Source organism: Heterodontus francisci, chromosome 3 (assembly GCF_036365525.1).
Source record: "Heterodontus francisci isolate sHetFra1 chromosome 3, sHetFra1.hap1, whole genome shotgun sequence".
In the NCBI taxonomy this organism is placed as follows: Eukaryota; Metazoa; Chordata; class Chondrichthyes; order Heterodontiformes; family Heterodontidae; genus Heterodontus; species Heterodontus francisci.
Genome location: NC_090373.1, coordinates 82,685,597 through 82,705,561, shown reverse-complemented (window position 1 = coordinate 82,705,561; position 19,965 = coordinate 82,685,597). Strand labels below are relative to the sequence as shown.

General features: G+C 40.0%; 1 protein-coding gene across 16 annotated transcripts in view; it reads left to right on the top strand.

Annotated features, from left to right (window-relative positions):
- LOC137357516 (dystrobrevin beta) overlaps nucleotides 1-19,965 on the top strand; it is a 580,754-nt gene that overhangs the window by 421,468 nt on the left and 139,321 nt on the right. For all 16 annotated transcript variants that reach the window (XM_068023985.1, XM_068023970.1, XM_068023952.1 and 13 more), the window contains one exon: nucleotides 12,426-12,515. In XM_068023985.1, the coding sequence (XP_067880086.1) occupies nucleotides 12,426-12,515 (90 nt within the window). The remainder of the gene's footprint in view (nucleotides 1-12,425; nucleotides 12,516-19,965) is intronic.

Here is a 19,965-nt window from a genome sequence, read left to right as displayed (position 1 = left end):
CCTTCTGTGTTGTAAATTTCTATGATTCTGTAATATAATATTGCAGGTCAACGATGGTTTCAGATCTCATGAAGTGAATCACAATTGACATAGTCCCCATCCTTAATTTGTTCAACTGCCCATCTTGTCCTGGTTGAATTCTAACAAAATATATCCTATTTTGAATCATGCATTGTAAATCAAAGGCCAGTTTCATAAATTAAAATGAATTATCAGCCTAATTTAGTAGACTGTAGAAATAAAGTGGTGCAGTGATAAAAAAAACTATTTACTGTTTTAAAAAAAACTTCTTTCAATGCTTATAAACTGAAAATTATTCCCATATACATGAATGATGAACTCTATCACCAGATGATGGTTTATATGATGCTCTGCTATAGTGTGCACTTTTTTTTGTAATCGAAGACTCCGTTTTGTAGATTACAGGTAATAATGTTGTGACAGTTTGAAAATATATAAATTCCAATAAATAATCAGGGTAATCTATTATTGAAGCTAAACTTTTTCCCTCATTGTTAACTATGGGCAGTGTCATGGCTATTGGTACTTGAACTGATGGGCTTGGATGTTCTGGTAGAAGCAGTTTGTCACAAGCCATAAATAAATTCCCGGCCAATCCTAAATAGTGAGCGTGATCATAGGATATTATGCATCCAGATTAAAAATTCACACTTTGGGGCTATTTTAACCCTATCCGCTAGCTGGAAACCAGTCTCATGGGCAGCAAAAATCCCCAGGAAAACCTACTCTCTGAGATCCCCTCTCTTCCCACTGTCTTCAATTTAAATCTGCTCTTTGGAGCAGGCTGCAGCCTCCTTTAAATATGTAAATTAGCTTCTGATGATGTCATTAGCACCTGACTGCTATTTTCGCTGTGAATTTGAGTGGGGTAACCATTATGGCTTTCCAGCAAAGTCAACCTAGTGGGAAGAAAAGCCAGGATCAGAAGAGGCAGAAAGAGGTAAGTCTTTTTAACTTTTTTTTTACTTTACTTCGGGGCAGGAAGAGGATGAGGGGTCTTCCGGCCACATTAGCAAAGTATAGGGTTCCACTGCCCCTGTGTTCCCCTACATGCACCACCCACCACCACCTGCGCCACCCCCCACCCCCCACCCAGCTCGCAAGCCCTTTCTTAAATCCCCATCTCACGGCTTACCAGCCTGCCGGGAACAGTTCCTTTGGTCCCTGGCTGGCAGTTTCCTCTTAACTACCTGACGTTATGCTCCCATCTGCTGGACAGCTGCCACTTTACACAAGGTTCAGCTGGCTAACTGACCACCGGCGTGCCAATAGAGTCATAGAATTATACAGCACAGAAACAGGCCCTTCGGCTCATCATGTCTATGCCGGCAATCCAGTACCCAGCTATTCTAATTCCATATTCCTGCACTTGGCCCGTAGCCTTGTATGCTATGGCATTTCAAGTGCTCATATAAATACTTCTTAAATGTTGTGAGGCTTCCTGCCTCTACCACCTCTTCAGACAGTGCATTCCAGATTCCAACCACCCGCTGGGTGAAAATAATTTTCCTCAAATCAGTGACAGCCAAGAGTTAAAATTGCCCGGGCCTCATGTTGCTGAGGTCAGGACAGTTTATCTCCCACTTTGGCCCCTGCCCACTGATTCCCACCCTGAGTTAAAATCCAGACATTTGAGTCCAGAGGCCTGATGTTTCTCTTTTATTGATAAAATAGAAGAAACGTTGTTCTCATCATCACCTAATGAGTTGCCAAATAAATAATTGGAATGTGTTTTAAAGGCATTCACTTGCTGAGAATGCAAATTTGTTAGAGGGCAGGAAAGGCTAGCAGTCCGTTGTGTCATTTGTGGTCAAGACCCTTTAAAGCATCTCAAACAGCTGCTGAACCACTTACAAGCATGCAGAAAAGGCAAGAAACGGCCAACTAGTCCATCAAGCCACCTCTATGATGCGGCCACATACACCATTGCCTTCCCACCGATCCTGCCCGTCTTAGTCATGTGATATCCTGGGACAGCCAAAAGCTGTGACCGATTTAGAACATTTCCCTCTGACCAACTGAGGCATTTAAACAAACACTCAGGCACTGTAGGTAGCACATAAGTCCCTTGATTCTCAGCTAGCCCACAAATCAACTTCAGTAACTTGAAATGTTTTCCTCTCTCAGGAACCTGTCCACCTCTATTATAAAGGATGATGGCAGAGAATCCATATGTACTGCACACTACAGTAACCTGTTCCAGACGGCTATGACTCTGAGAAGAAATGCTTCCTCGCATCTAGCCTGACCTTTTTCTTAAATATTATATAAATATTCCCTTTAGTTTCTCCATCTGTATCAATCTCAAATATCCTATAACTGCACAAAATATATTCCCTTCATTATTTTCAAAATCCCAACCATATCTCTTCCAAACCTACCTTTTCAAATGCAAATAGTTCTTAACACTGGGTATTATTTCTGTTGTGTATATGGGAATCATTTTTATCTCGCTACCTTCCACAGAGCCTTGATACAATGGGCACCATAACTGCACACAATACTTGCCTTGTACCAATCTAAGTCTGCTTAGTTCATTCTGTAGTCTTAAATACAACCTAAAAATTATATTTGCTTCCCAATAGCCTCATCTCACTGCCTGCAGCACTTCAATGATTTATCAGCTATGGCTCCCAGGATCCACCACATTTTATAAACATGCCTCTAGTTTCCTGCACTCAAATGCATTTATCCATTTTTAAAGAAATATTCCACACACAAATGCCCATTTCTCAAACTTATCTAAATCACCTGTGCCCTATTGAGTTGATCAATATTTTTAGCTCCCATGCTCATTTTGGTTATCTGCAAACTTTTACAGAATAATTATTTACAGTCCATTAATCTACATAATATCTGCATACTTGTACTGTATAATGTATAAAGTTCGTAGTATATCAGACAGCTTTATAACAGAGTTATGCTGTAATTGTAGGATAGAAAAAGAAAGCAGCTTTATGAGTCGTAAAGATCTGAGAATAATTTATTCAAAACAAACCAAAATAACAGCTTACCTAGTTCGCCAGAGGATTGGTTGAATTTGCTTTGATGCCCTGATCCTGGTTTTCTTTAACTGTTCAGTATTGCTATTTTTTATAGATTGCATTTTATTGCCTTTGCTGCTTTTTGTACTGGTTTTCATATTGAAATTCTGCTCAGCTATATTGTACACTGCAGTAGTTGAGGTCCCATGATATTTTCAAGTTGGCAGGATTAGCAAATACTAGCATCAGTTTACACAGCAGCTGTCATAGTACTTGAAGGAACACAACTTTTATTTATTTAAGTTGAATTTGATTCTGACCAATCTGCTCAAACAGTTACTGTGGTACTACATTCAGTCAGTATTGGAACTGATATCAAGCATATGTCACAGCCATAATATCTTCAGCCTGTTTTTGTGATTGTGCTGTGGTTTTGTCAGCCTGAATGAATAGTGTTACAAGCCTCCCCTCCTTCATTAACATTCATGTTCCTGCTTGGTACTCATAAGGTTTCTTTGTTCAACAGCATGCACAATGTTATTTTTGATTGAAAAATAAAAACAAAAATCAACTTTATTGTATGAGACGTGTAGATATTGCTAAATTAAATGGTGCAATTCTGCATTTAAAGCTTTTTCAAAGTTATATATACTGCAAGAAAAGGATACTCTGCCTTTATTCTGAAGTTGTGATTCAATATATACATCACATTTTGGTTCACTTTTGCAAACTGATTCAAAGCATTTCTTTGGTTAAAACTTCTTTGGTCATCAAGATGATTGTGTTTGGCATTATTTTGTCAGGTGTACAGTCAAGGTCCTTCTATTCTGCCCAAAGTATTGTCTTCATTCTAGCCTCACAGTAACATTTCCATTTCACATCGCAGTCTTTTTTGATGTGTAATATCACTGAGTAAGATTACTAATTTATTCAAATTGCAGGAGGTTCTGATTTGTAGACCCATACCTGCTAGGAACTGGCTTGAGAATATCAAAGCTTATTTCACTCAAGTCCAAACACTTTACTGAAACATGTTTGCTTTATCAGCCCAGATGGGATTTGAACAGAACTCCTAAAAGTGAAAGGACATCACCCAATTGAAGCTGTCGTTTAAATACCACTTCTGAGTTTGGACAGAGATATGACACTTATGTCCTTAGCCTGCTAACAGGAAGAAATGAAAAGCAGAGGCCAGCCAACTTTGGAAACTGCATAAAAAGTGGTGTTCCAAATAAGGAGCCCTGTGCTTTGAATTAAATGTTTTATATAGTTGTTTTCCTTAATATTTTTTATCAATGTTAAGTTTGATATTCAAATAATATTGAGGATTTTGGCCACTTCAGCGCGTTACCTAGGAGTATTACATCAGAGAAAAATAGGATGTTTTTAATCATACGAGGAAATAATGAATATCTGGGAGTAATTACAGGGCAATGATCTAAACAGATGGCACCATAAAATGTGAGAGAGAATCTGGAACAGTTTACAGCAATTATCAAAGCACCAGGCTAAAAATTATCATCTTGAAATCACCTTGTGGCATCAGTTTTATTTTTATAATTTGTTTGTGATGTTTTTGTACAGCAATGGGTGTCAGTAGAGAAACTGGGTATGATATCATTCATTCACAAAAATTACTGCTGATAGTTTTAGGGGCCATAATAGCATAGTGGTTATGTTAATGGACTAGTAAGCCAATGAAACATCAGTTAAGATATGGCAGTTTGAGAATTTGTATTAAATTTTTACAAAACCTGGAAATAAAAGACTGGTATCAGTAAAAGTGATCATAAGGCTGTTGGATTGTCATTAAAATGCAAACTAAACCCACTGAAAAGAAAGACTTGCATTTATATAGTACTTTTCATGAACTCAGAATGTCCCAAAATTCTTGAGAACCAATGTGGTATTTTTGAACTGTGGTCACTATTGTTGGAAAGACTGCCAGTTTGCATGCAGCAAGGTTCCACAAACAGTACTGTAATAATAACCAGATAATCTGACTTTAGTGACTTGTTTGAGGGCTTAATATTCAAAGCACCGGGGATAATTCCCTCACTCTTATTCAAAATAGTGTCATGGTGCCATTCATATCCACTTGAGAGAGCAGACAGGACCATGGTTTAACGATTCAACCAAAAGATGGCACCTCTGACAGTGCGGCATGCCCTCAGTGTCAGCCTAGATTTTTTTTTTAATCAAGTCTTTTATCAAATCTCTGGAATGGGACTTGAAACCACGCTTTCTGATACAAAGACAAGTGCTATTAACTGAGCCACGGCTGACACAAACCAACATTGGGTCGTCTTTACTTGGTCTGGCCTATATGTGACCCACACCAACATGATTGAGTCTTAACTGCTCTCTGACGTAGCCTAGCATGCCACGCAGTTGTATCAAACCAGTATAAAGAATAACAGCACCATGCGCACTAAAACAGTTCAAGAGGGTGGCCCACCACAACCTTCTTGGGGCAAGAAGGGTTGGGGAATAATTACTGGCTATCTCCATGGTGCCCATATCCTGAGAATGGCTTTCATTAAAAGAAAATGACCCTGAACTGAGATGATCAGACAATCTGGTTCCTGTTCTACTGGCATTGGTGGCAGCAAAATGTTGTCTGTGGGTTCACCTAGCCAGTGTTGAAAGATTGAAGTTTGTAGATAGCTGAATAATCTGAAATTTTGCATCATTATCTAGCAAGACTAGTGGGTTTTCACGCAGGACTTTCCCTCAAGAGACTAAACAGTTGACATCTGATCAATGTGGCAACCCATTTCCATGCTTAATACTCTCCAAACCAAGTATTGAGAACTTCAGAATACTGTTAGAGGACTGTCAAATATAAGAAATACTAACCAAGGCTTTCCAATGCAGGGGGCACCTCGAACAGGATGTGATTCCACCTTCTTTCTGTTGCTGCCTGCCCCACACCCCAGCCCCTGACCCCAGAAACAGCCTAGAGTTGCCCAGAACCCAGCCGTATTTCCAGTCATAGTCTGTATACTGGAGGTGGAGCTTCTCATCTTCTGCAGGGGGAGGCCTACCAAAATTCAAGTGGAATTCAGCAACAGCAAGTCACAGAAGCCAGTTGGTGCATCGGAGTGCTGGCAGCCTCAGAGTTGCCAATAAAAGTTTTTTTTTTTTTTAATTCTGCACTCTTATGGGACATGTGCATGGTGATGCTTGTAGAGCAATAGTATAGGCCATCACAGCTGGCACCTTTTTCTTCATTGAAGATGCTATCCAGCTAGACAGGCATGTCAAAATTTATAATTGCCAAATTTTAATTAGCAAATGAGGAGCAAGACTCCAATGAGATTTTACACTCCTTTTTATTTCTCAACATCTAATTCATAACAGGGAGACATATGTTCTAATATTGCAGCTGCCGAAGGTGGTTCTTACACTGTTACCAGCACATTGATCAGTCATTAGTCCACAGTTGTGCTAAAAATCCATTGAAACTGTCAGCAGGATCTTAATTGGAAAATGCCTACTGACATTGAGATGTGTTTGTTCTTTGCTTGTGTTTAAAACTTTCCAGCATGCAAGGATTAACTATTTTAAGAAGTTTTCTCAGAATGCTGGCCCTGTGTCCAGACTGACTGTTAGTTCAACAAATAGATGTGAGATACCATGAGTTTTCCATTGGTACTTAAAAATTGCAGTTGAGGCTCTATGTCATATTACAATTATTTGGAGAAGCTGGGCTTGTTTCCCCTTGAGCAGGAGGAGATTTGTTAGAGACGTTCAAAATTGGGAACTGTCTTGATAGAGTTAATAAGAGAAACTGTTTTCAGTGACAGAAGGGTCAGTAACCAGAGGATGCAGATTTAAGGTGATTGGCAAAAGAACCAAAGGCGACATGACAAAAAAGACTAATGTGTAATGGGTTCTTATGATCTGGAATGCGCTGCCTGAAAGGATGATGGAAGCAGATTCAATAGTAACTTTCAAAAGGGAATTGGATAAATACTTGCAAGAGGAAAAAATTACAGGGATATGAGGAAAGAACAGGGGACTAATTGTTTAGCTCTACCAAAGAGCCAGCACAGCCATATTGGGCCGAATGGCCGCCTTCTGTGCTATACAGGTCTATTATTTTGTAGGATCCTGATTATGTTTGCCCTGATGAGACACCTGCCTGAAACAGGTGAATGCTCTGGCTTCCTATTTCCAGAACCATTGGAAATGGCAGTGGCTGCATCAGGAGTGGAAAGGGACTGGTAAGTTTAGCGCCAGGATTTTTGGAGTGCTGCTGGCTAGTTCCCGACCAGTGGAGGTCCCAATCCTTGCCTTTGACATAAAGTCTGAATAGTCCAGTTTTGTATTTGCAATAAACATATTATTTGGGGCTGTGCTGTCTCCTGTAATGATTCACTTAACATGATTATAGTCTAATTGCTCAAACAGTTCTATGACAAAGTGCACATGAAAAGAGAGGGTTTGGGTAAAGGGAAATTTAGAAATCCAAAGAGAGAGGTCAGGGCATCGGAGCAGGTTAGTGATGTGGATAAATGCAAACAGAATGGGACAGGAAGGGACAGAGAGTTTAACAAAAATTGTATATCAGCAAATTGCAGGGAATAGAGGTTAAAAAAATGAAATTGAAGTGTTTTTATCTGAATGCACAAAGCATCTGTAATAAGGTAGATGAATTTGTGGCATGAATAGAGGTCTAGATCTAATTGCCAATTACTGAGACATGGTTACAAGGAGATCAAGGTTGGGAAGTGAATATTCCAGGGTTCACAACATTTCGGAGAGACAGAGAGAATGGCAAAGGAGGAGGGGTAGCCCTGATAGTAAAGGATGACATAAGGACATGAATAAGAAAGGATCTAGCCTCAGAAGATGCTGAAGTAGAATCAGTTTGGGTGAAAATTATGAATAACAGGAGTCATAAAACACTGGTGGAAGTAGTTTACAGGCCCCCTAACAGTAGTTATATTATTGGACAGAACATTAAATGGGAAATTGTTGGAGCTTGTAACAAAGGTAATGTGGATATAGACTGGGACAATCACATTGGCAACAGTGGTCTAGAAGATGAATTTGTAGAATGTTTTCGTGACAGTTTCTTGGAGCAATATGTTGTAGAACCGACTAGGGATAAAGTTATCTTAGATCTCGTATTGTCTAATGAAACAGGATTAATTAGCAATGTTGTAGTAAAAGATTCACTGGGAAATAATGATCATAATACCCTTGAATTTCATGTTAAGTTTGAAAGTGACACATTTTAATCACAAACAAGAATCTTAACTTAAACAAAACCAATTACGAAGGTATGAGGGGAGAACTGGCTAAGGTTAATTGGGTAAATAGACTGGAAGGTATGCTGGTAAATGATCAGTGGGAAATATTTAAAGAAACTATTCAAAGGGTTCAACAAAAGTACATTCCGTTCAAAAACTAAAACTCGTCAGATTAAGTGAGTGGCCAGCAAGATGGCAAATGGAGTATAATGTAGGGAAGCGTGAAGTTGTTCACTTTGGTTGTAAAAATAGAAAAGCAGAATATTTTTTAAAAGGTGTGAAACTGCTAAGTGTTGATGTTCGGAGAGACTTGGCTGTATTCATACAAGGAATGCACAAAGTTAACATGCAGGTGCAGCAGGCTATTAGGAAGGCCAATGGCATGTTGGTCTTTATTGCAAGGGGATTGGAGTACAAGAATAAAGAAGTCTTACAAAAATTGTACAGGGCTTTGGTGAGACTGCACCTGGAATACTGTGTGCAGTTTTGGTCACATTTAAGAAAGGATATACTTGCACTGGAGGTGGTGCAGCGAAGATTTACTAAATTGGTTCCTGGGATGAGGGGGTTGTCCTGTGATGATAGGCCCAATTTACTCAGCCTATATTTTCTGGAGTTTAGAAGAATTAGAGGAGATCTAATTGAGACATACAAGATTCTGGAAGGATTTGATAGGGTAGAAACTGAGAGATTGTTTCTGCTGGTTGGAGAATTAGGGCACAGTCTCAGGATAAGGGGACGATCATTCAGGACTATGATGAGGAGAAATTGCTACAGTCAGTGTGTTGTGTATCTTTGGAATTCTCTACCCCAGAGGATTGTGGATGCTCCATCATTGAATATGTCTAAGGCTGGTATAGATAGATATTTGATCTTACAGGGAATCAAGGGATATCGGGAGCGGGCAGGAAAGTGGAATTGAAGCCCAGGATCAGACATGATTGTATTGGGGGAGCAGGTTCGATGGACAATATGGTCTACTCCTGCTACTGTTTCTTGTGTTCTTCCTGTGAGATTGGTAATTCATATGAGTGCTGTAAGTTAATTCTAGTTGTGATTATCTTTTTAATTTTCTTCAAAACGCAAGATTTTTTTCTGGTAAGCAGGGACTCAGAATTTCTTTTTTTTTATCACTAATTTCTTTTGCCAATTTTCTCTTCATCCTCAGTGTGTCCTCCGATAGATCGCTCCAGCTGACTATACAACTTAATGAAGCATCACACCTGATGTTTTCCCATAAGCACGCACAAATGCACTTTCAGCATTTGACACAACTGGAAATGCTAGCCAGTTTTTCTGTACCTAATCCAGAGATGCTGAGGCTAGTAGTAGCACCTTGCTGTTGGTCTAACAGAGATCAGTTAACTCACATAGCCTGGCAATACAACTTAAGATCCTCTGGTCTGTATGACTGACGTTCTGGTCAATAAATGTGTTGAGCCATTGAGAGAATCTCAAAAGTCCTCTTAAAATTGTGTTTTTCTCCAAGAAAAAAGAAAGACTTGCATTTGTATAGCACCTTTTTCGACGACCAGAAGGCTCAAATCACTGTACAGCCAATTGAAGTACTTCTTGACGTGTTGTCACTGTTGTAATGCAGGAAACACGTCAGCCAATTTGTGCACAGCAAGTTTCCACAGTAGCAATGTGCTAATGACCAGATAATCTGTTTTTTGTGATGTTGATTGAGGGATAAATATTGACCAGGACACTGGGATAACTTCCCTCCTCCTCTTCAAAATAGTGACATGGAATCTTTTACATCCACCCAAGCAAGCAAATGGGGCCTCGGTTTAACATCTCATCCAAAAGACAGCACCTCTGACAGTGCAGCACTCCATGAGTACTGAACTAGAGTGTCAGCCTAGATTTTTGGACTCGAGCCCTGCAGTAGGACTTGAACTCAGATTTGTGACTCCAAGGCAAGAGTCTACCAACTGAGCCACAGCTGACACTCTCTACACTTCTGGGCACTGCACCTTGGGAAGGATATATTGGCCTTGAAAGAAGTGCAGCGCAGACTGATCAGAATGCTACAAGGGCTCCAAGGGTTAAGTTAAAAGGCTTGTATTCCCTGGAATATGGAAGGTTAAGGGATGATTTGAGGTTTTTAAAATTTTGAGAAGAATTGATAGGGTGGTTAGAGAGAGACTTTTTTCTACTAGTGGGAGAGCCCAGGACAAGAGAACATAACCTTAAAATCAGAACCAAGCCAATCAGAAGAGAAGTGAGGAAACACGCCTTCACGCAAAGACTGGAATGCTCCCACAAAAGCCAATGGATGCTAATTCAATTAATAATTTTGAATGAGAGATTGATAAATTTTTTCTAACCAAGTGTATTTCGGGATTTGGAGCCAAGTCTGGTAGATAGAGTTAGGATACAGATCAGTGGGCGGCACAGTGGCGCAGTGGTTAGCACCGCAGCCTCACAGTTCCAGCGACCCGGCTTCAGTTCTGGGTACTGCCTGTGTGGAGTTTGCAAGTTCTCCCTGTGTCTGCGTGGGTTTTCGCCGGGTGCTCCGGTTTCCTCCCACCACCAAAAGACTTGCAGGTTGATAGGTAAATTGGCCATTGTAAATTGCCCCTAGTATAGGTAGGTGGTAGGAGAATATAGGGGCAGGTAGGGATGTGATAGGAATATGGGATTAATGTAGGATTAGTATAAATGGGTGGTTGTTGGTCGGCACAGACTCGGTGGGCCGAAGGGCCTGTTTCAGTGCTGTATCTCTAAATTAAAAAAAAAAATTTTTTTAAATCATCTCACTAAATTGTGGAACGGCTCATTGTACTGAATTGCCTACTCCTGTTTTTATGTTCCTCATTGACAACCCACAAAAAAGCTATAATTTTCTATAATTTCTTTACCATACTGTCAGTTGTAGAGAAAATGAAGATTCTGCAATATTAAATGAACAATTACAGACCCTATATGCCATTGAGAACAGCTGTAAAAGTATTGAACCTCATACCATGTTGAACTATTGTTACACAGTTATGCATGACCTCTATATGTTGTCCCTTTCCTGCATGAGTAGCTGGGAGATGGAAAGATGCTACTTAGCTAATCATAAAAGCATAGTATAATAAAGCAGAGAAGGAAGACATTCATCCTGTCATGCCTGTGCCTGCTCTTTGAAATAGCTAATAACTGGCAACTTTAAATTCAGTCTTTCACTTATCCAATATAATTCTTTTGCAAAACAGTCTGCAGCATGATTGCACTTTACCATTAACTTCATTCAGCCACTTCAACATTAAGCAGGTATCAATTTTACTGATAGCCAAAGGTGAAAGACTGGTTGACACCAGCTGGCTTTTGATTTTAGTTGCAAACAAGGTCACACGGTTAGGAATATGCAGTTTCGCATCTTTTCTACTTGGCTTATCGTTATAAAACAATTTTTGAAGAAAAACTTTTAGTGAGTTGTCACACCACTGACAAATCAATAATATATTGATGATTTTACACCTGCATGCACCTCCTGTCAATTATTCCTTTATGAATTTCAATGACGCATTTTATATTCGAAAATATCTAGTTCAGCTTGTCACACTTTAATTGCACCCTCCTGCTTAGGGAAGTGGTGCAGAGTAACCACTGGTGGGAAGGTAGAATTAGAAGGGGACAGATTCACATGGGCAGATTCAATTGTAAACGCAGACATAAAAATTTGTAATGCAAATGTAAAATAACAACAGAATGAATGATTTTTAAAATGAAGGCACAATAAGGCACTAAATAAGTGTCTTTGTTCCAGTTCCATGGGAAACTGTCTACATCCTGTATCCAGTGTTGCCTGATGTCTGTCTACATCAAAATGCCTGGCAAACCATTGGATGATTATTTACTGGTGAAACTTTAGAATTTCTGATTTGGAGGAGTCAGATAATGGAGCCGCTCAATTCTGTCTAGATAATTTCTCCTCGGTCATAGATTGCCCGGGTAAAATTCAATATAAAGTCCTTTAGCACAGACTTGGTATACTCATATAGGAAAAAGCTCAAGATTTTTGATCTTTTGTTGATTAGAATTCAACGCTTTTGATTTATTTTTATTGCGATATGTTTGTTTTATTATTCTACAATGTGAATCATGTATGATTTTATTTTATTTATTTAGTTCTACTTTTTACTTTATTTACCTCCATTGTCACTAGGTTACAGTACGGCCTGGACACGGCCAATCGGCTGGCTGATGAACACGATCTGATAGCAATCTATGTGAGCCGGCTGCAGAATGGCACACGGTTAGTGTTTGTTGAGTTCCACATAGAGCTATACTGGGGAAATAAGTCTCTGAAATGTTTTTAAACACTATCTGTGCAATCCTCTTGGGATGACCGGAATACAACGCTGGGCAAGGGAGTGGTGCAGGGAGGCACAGGAAGACCACCTGAGTTCCCTTGTGCCGTGTAAGTTCTGCGACTGTTGCATTCCTGATTAAGAATCCATGGTGTGCTACTACCATTGGTATGTGCTTCATCTGATCGAGAGTGTTAGGGTTCAATCTTAATGACTTATTATTTCCTGTATTAATTTTTGTACGTAAATGAGGTGCAACGAGACAACTTTAATCAGGAGAGAAGTCTCCCTAAGTTGAGGCCAGTAGTTTCTGAGTGCACAAGGTCTTTATTGATCACACTGCTCCAGAACACATGTCCTTCAGTAGCAAGAGTTTATTATCAGTTTTACAAGGTTCTGTACAAGAAGCCCCAAAAATTGTCCATCACCCAACAAGATATTCATAAATTACTCATTTCATATTTAGAACTCTAAAAATGTCACTTCCTACAATCTAGACTTTCTAGGGAGCTGTTGCTTTGGGTGCACTTTTGAGTCTGATTCATTGGCATTTCTTAATCTTTCCACAAACCAATACATGGACATCAGTGCATGTTCTAATTGGGCAGGCGATCCTATTGCTTAGCGTGCAATGCAATACCGGAGAATAGTAATGGGTGTGTTACAGAAGGGTTCTCAGAACTGGTTGATTGATAAACTATGTAGCCATTTTTGGAACTTGGTAAAGGAGTGCATTCAGTTTAAATTATGTTCAGTCCTTCAGACATAAGGCAGATAATAAAATCAAAGTAACCCTAAAGCACATGCCAGTTTCCTTCAATAAAATCTTCACCCACATTTAACTGTCTTGTTTTTTTCAACAAGTTGCTTTTTTCCATTTTTGAATTCAAACATTGCTGTAGTGGTATCACAGTGATTGCGTGTTCACAAGTGTTAGAGTTGGACGTTCCTCCTCCCTGTGTCAGAACCAGAAGTGATGCTGGATCTTTGTTGCACTTGTTACTCTGGAGCAGAGGTTTAAGTGAGTTTCATTAAACACCATTCTAGAGGGTTACACTGGTTTGTGATACGTGGTACTCCGCCCACAAGCCTGATCCCTATTGTATCAAAGGTCTGATGTATGAGGAAACACTGGAGAAATTTTGACTTTTAGCCCAAGGAACGGTGATCTTGCAGAGACATGTAAGATGGTTATGGAATGGAAAGAATAAACCTGGACTATTATTTTAAATTGATCTGCGAAGTAAAACAAAGGGGCATAGGTTCAAACTAGTAAATGATAATTTTAGTGTTAATGTCAGCAAAGTTCTGTTCGCACAAAGTGCAATTAATGTGTACAAAATTGGAAAGGTTAGGGATGATGCTTCTTATTCTTTGTGAAATTCCTGTTATAATAGTGACTGTGGGTACCTTTTAGTCAGTGGATAAAAATCACGTTTTATGTAATTAAAAACAACAGCAAAATCTTTAATTTAAAAAGGCCACCAGCTACTTCAGTTACTACAGAGAAAGTCACAAGGTCTTATTAAATCATGTGAACGGTAGAGGGATTACAGCAATTCCAGCGGCAGGAGTCTGCACTGATTTCAAGCATGATTAATTGAGGCTTCCAGACGTGCAGTAGAATTAAAATGAAGAAAAACTATTAGATTTAAATTCCACTTTTGCTGCCAACTTATGTTCTTTTTGAATGAATAGATAGATTCCAAGGGATATTTAGGAACACTTCAACTGAGCTGAAGAAACATGCCAGATTTATGTAACACCAAGATATATTTTAGCAGGTATCTTATCTTTGTAATGCTCAGCTGACTGACTCTCAATTTATAACAATTTAACATGGCAATGTCTGAAAGTATGCATAACCACTATGGCTTTCGAAGCATGCAGGTTTTTTTTTTATGTTTGCTGGGTTTTTTCTCCCATTAAGTTTTACGTTCCCTGATGTAACCAGTATCCATAATGTTTAAAAATTCTGTATAAATCAAACTTGATTTATTTTTGTGACATGAAATGGACAGAAATTAAAGTGGTTGCTCTTAGTCTATGAGTTTGGGGCCCTGAGAAAATATATTAGCATCAGATGAGGAAGGATTGGAGGAGGCTCAAGTAGAACATAAATAGACTGGTTGGGACGACTGGTCTGGGGTTTTTTTTGCTGTATATTCGATGTAATCTATGCGTTTCTACATTCTGATTAAATTTGAGAGGATACTAACAGAGTGACTTTTGAGCAGTGAGTGAATAGAAATGGCAATATATTTATAATTGTATTGCCAAATAATAAAAAGCAGTATGGATGTGGAAGTCCATTTGGCCCAACTTAGCTCATCCATGTAGGGAAAAAAAACTACAGACCCCACCCCGCTCATCTCTTAAACAGCACAACAGTTCTTGTTTCCACTACCTTACCTAGTAGTGTTATCACTTTGTGGGTTGAAGACATTTATGATGCCACCGTTGCCCTATTCCAACTTCCCCATGATGTAGTGTTGCTGAATTTAAATATATACGGATTGGTGATCAGGGTAGGAGGGAGACAGAAAGCGCAGGGAAAGGATTGGACAGTTCTGCAGGCAATAGGTCACAGGTACATTTTGGATCATATGTTTTTGTTTGGCAGCTGGTTGGGGAGTCATCAGATCTACAGGTCCTTTCTCCTAGTTGCAAATGAGAGCTGCTGTTTCGGGAGGGATGAGACCAAGGGCACCATGTGGTAGGAAGAAATGGGTGAGGGGTGGAAAGCCTTTAGTCCTCACAGAGGTGAGGGTGGCACAACAGAGGAGTGACAAGGGCATCGCTGAACACCTCATACCTATTGTGTTTCAGGCACTTAGCAGTAGCTGTCAAGCATAGTTTTTCCTTGCTTGTGAACACAGGTAAAAGATAGTGATGGGGCGACACACAGTTGATCAGGGTTTGAAACAGAAAGCTTCTACCAAGGTCAGAAGGAGAATGCAGAAGGGCAGTTAGCAGTTACTCTGTCAAGCTAGATGTTACACCCATGTGAGGAAGCATAGACCTGAAACATTAATTCTGTTTCTCTCTCCACAGATGCTGCCAGACCTGCTGAGTATTTCTAGCACTTTCTGTTTTTATTATAGCATGTTCATTATTTTGTATTGTTTCGTGAAAGAAAATTTTATGATCAAATTGTGCCACTGATCATAACTGGTCCTTTGAATGTTCATTTGCTGTGAAATAATGCAATGAACTGTTCATATCAGGCCTGGTCCCATAGGTGATTTCTCAGTCTGCCTGCAAAAAGATTGGAGAAGCTAATGGGGTTGTGTATGAAGGTCACAAATCTCTGGTTCAAGTCATAAGTGAATACTTTTATTACACCTCTAGGATACAGTATAAAATATCTAAATATTGGGTAATTCTAAACGCAAAGTATTCAGGCTACTTATGTTAGTGACAGTGTACTTAAGAAAGTAGCTAAGGTAAGACCCTAAACTTCTGACGGGGAGTAATTGTTAGTTAAATGACTAAAGTTTTGAGGATTTTAATTGAAGCATACTGTTAGATTCAGTAAAAAGAATATTATATGATTACCAAATTTGACAGTGCTGTCAAACCATTTCATGTAGTTCAATAAGAAATGGTTCATTTTAAGAAAGTTATGCTCCATATTTTTCTTATAAACGGACATACATGTGCAAGGACTTACCATCTTAATATGAGTTGCTAAAAAATGATGTACATAACTCATATTCTTCCTCCTCTTAACAGTAGGTGTTATAATTTTGGCTTAGTTAAATATCTTTTGTTTATAATTGCATCTGACTCCCAAAGTGCAGACTGACAAATGTAAAACCAGTCCATTTTGTTCAATATGATCATAGGCTTAACTGTCTTATTTAGCTCTTAAATTGACTCCCATTTATTTATTCATATAAATTGTTGAATGTGGGCCTGCAGTCTTCCACCAGTCTGGTATTTGACAATTGAATAAATGAGGGAGAACCTGAAATTATTATCAGGTGCAATCGCCTTCATTTTTCAAACACCTATTAACTGAACAAATGAAACTCCCTCCCTTTCACATCCTGTTATCCAGGGTATTTAAATATTTTGGGTGGGAACTCAAACTGTTTACGGTACATCTGGAATCCCTGCTTAAATGGGGCAGGATAATGGCATTTGTAGGGTTAGAAGGAGCTTATGAGCGGGGGGAAGGGAGGCCAAGGATAGATTTTAACACAAAAATGAGAATTAAAAATGTTTCATTTGGAGGACAGGGGCCAGTGTAAGTCAGCAAGACCAGGTTTGATGGGCATACAAAACTTGATGCAAGATAGCAGAGTTCTGAAGGAACTGAAGTTTATGGAGAGGGTTGAGGATGGGATACTGACCAGGAGAGTATTTGAATATTCGAGGAGGAGTTGACAAAGGCGTGGACTTAACAAGTCTGTTTTTTCTTTGTTCTTCAAACACCTGCAGCATACCTGCCCAATAAAAGTTTTTACTTATGTGGTTGAACACTTGAAAGACTCAAAACAGTCCACTGCTTACATTGTTTCTTGGTCAACCATGTGAAAACATGTCACTATGTTTGAGTCTCTTAACCAAGTGACTGAGTAATCCACACAGTTTTTGTTTTTCTGATGTGTATGCATTCTCTCCTTATGTACTCCTCTTAGTTAAACCCAGAAAATTTAAGTGCATGCTGGCAGAACTGAGGGTCCACATAGTGTGCCAGGGTTTCATCCACTAAAACCAGGCAGCCAACCAGCACAGGGAACTATTAAACGTGCATTCTCCTGCAGGTTTATTTGGAGCCAAGTGCAATGAATATCAGCTACCAATGACAAGTCTGCCCCTCCAGGTTTCATGAATAAACTAATGTGGCTGGTCCAGAGTGGATTGATCAACAGTCCCCTGAAGTACTGTGAACCTTCTTGGTTCAGGTAAGCAGATTCTGCCACAGAGGGTTGACTTGCATCCATTCTTCTATCACTAGACATGTCATCATGGAACTGTCTCCACCCCAAGGCAAGGGCTAAATCAATAGTTGGCCCATAGACTATTGTCAAGTGTGCATTTGAGCCTTTGCCAAGTAGGCATACCAGGAGATTCTCCTGATTGGCATGGTATGCTGCAGAACTCGCTATAAAATATGAGAGTATATTAGAATCGTAACAGCACAGAAGGAGGCCATTTGGCCCGCTGATTTGACTCCATGCTGCTTCTCCGTGGAGCTATCCAGTCAGTACCACTCCCCGTAATCCTGCAAGTTTATTTCCCTCAAGTGTCCAACCAATTTCCTTTTGAAGTCATTGATTGTCTCCGCTTCCACCACCCTCATAGGCAGCAAGTTCCAGGTCATTACCACTCGCTGCATCAAAAAGTTCTTCCTCACATCCTCCTGAATCTCTTGCCCAAAACCTTCAATCTATGTCCCCTAGTCCTTGTACCATCAGCTAATGAGAAAAGCTTTTCTCTGTCTACCCTCTTCATACCTGTTAGAATTTTGTACACCTGTATCAAATCTCTCCTCAATTTCCTTTTCTTCAAGGCAAACAACCCTACCTTCTCCAACCTAGCCTTGTAGCTAAAATCCCTCATCCCTGGAACCATTCTGATAATTCTCCTCTTCACACTGTCAAGGATCCTCACATCCTTCCTCAAGTGTGGTGACCAGAGCTGGACACAATATTCTAGTTGTGGCCTAAACAGAGTTTTTTTTAAAGTTTCAGCATAACTTCCCGGCTTTTGTATTCAATACCTCTATTTATGAATCCCAAAATCCGAAATACTTTAATAACTACTTTCTCAATATGTCCTGCCACCTTCAAAGATCTATGCACATGAAATAGCCATGTGAAATTTCAGAAATTCCTTCCCCTCCTTACCTTTTACTCCAACATTATCCCAATCGATATTTGGGTAATTAAAGTCCTCAAATATCACCACTCTATAGTTCTTGCATATCTCTCATTTCCCTGTAGATTTGCTTCTCTCTCTCTTGCTGTTGGGAGGCCAATAGAATACCACCAGAAGCATGATCACCCACTTTTTGATTCTCAACTCTAACCAAATGGGCTCAGTCTTAGCCCCCTCAAGGACATTCTCTCTTTACAACAGCACAATGCCTTTTTAATCAATACAGCCACCCTACCACCACCCCCCCCCCCTTTGTTCCTCCCCTATCTTTTCTAAACACTCTGTATTCTTGAATAATAAGTGCCCAGTCCTTACCATTTTTAAGTCACGTTTCTCTTAATGTTATATTCCCACATGACTATTTGTGCTTGTAGCTCACCAATCTTATTGACCACACTTTGTGCATTTGTGTATGTGCATGGTAAACCTGAATTTGCATTCCTCATAGTCCTTCTCAATCTGCTGCTATCTAATGTGTACTACTTTCTTCGCTAGTACTATCCAACACTCTGTCGCCTTTCTGCACCTTATTCCCCTTTTCTACTTCTATATGCTAGTGCTCATCCCCCTGCCCATTTAGTTTAAACCCACCCCAATCACATTAGTGAGCATCCTTGCGAGAAAATTAGTCCCAGTCCTATTGAGGTGCAACTTGTCCCTTTTGAGTGGGTATCTCCTGCCCCAGAAATGATCCCAATGTCCTAAGAATCTGAAGCCATGCCTCAAGCCACGCATTGATCCTCCCTATATTCTGATTTCTTACTCTCGCTAGCACGTAGTCTGGGAGTAATCCAGAGATAACAACCTTCGAGGTCCTACTTTTTAACTTCCTTCCTACCTCCTGAAAATCTAACTGTAGGACCTCAATGACAGCTCTCTCTATGTCATTGGTACCAACGTGCGCCACAGCCTCTGGCTCACTCCCTTCCCCTGCAGAATTTTATGCACCCACTCTGTTATGTCCTTTATCCTGGCACAGGGAGACAATACGCCCATGTGGGACTCGTGATGATGGTTACAGAAATACCTATCTGTCCTCCAAACAATGGAATCTTCTATAGCGACTGCATTGCAACTCTTTGCTGTTCCCTCTTGTGCAGTCCCTTGCCCTTAGGTACCACAGTCTGGACGGCAGTTCCTTGAAGGTGATGTCACTCACAGCAGTCTCCATTGCTGCATACCAGTTTGAGAGTGGCACACGCTCTGAAGACTCTTGCACTTCCTGCCTCTTCCTACTCTTCCGGATGGCTACCCATCTATTATCCTGAACTCTCAATGCCTGTGCTGTGAACACCTCCTGGAAGGTAGGATCCAGGAAACACTCCTGCTGCCTGATGCTCCGCAGTGACTCCAGCTGCCCTCAAGCCCCGAAATCCTGAACTCAAGCTCAAACAGCTGGAGACATTTGCTACACATGTGAAGTATTCTGGAGTTCCCACATGGTACAGGAATTGCAAGAAACAGGTCTCAGCTACCCATCCATTATCTAAGAAAAATATCTCTCTT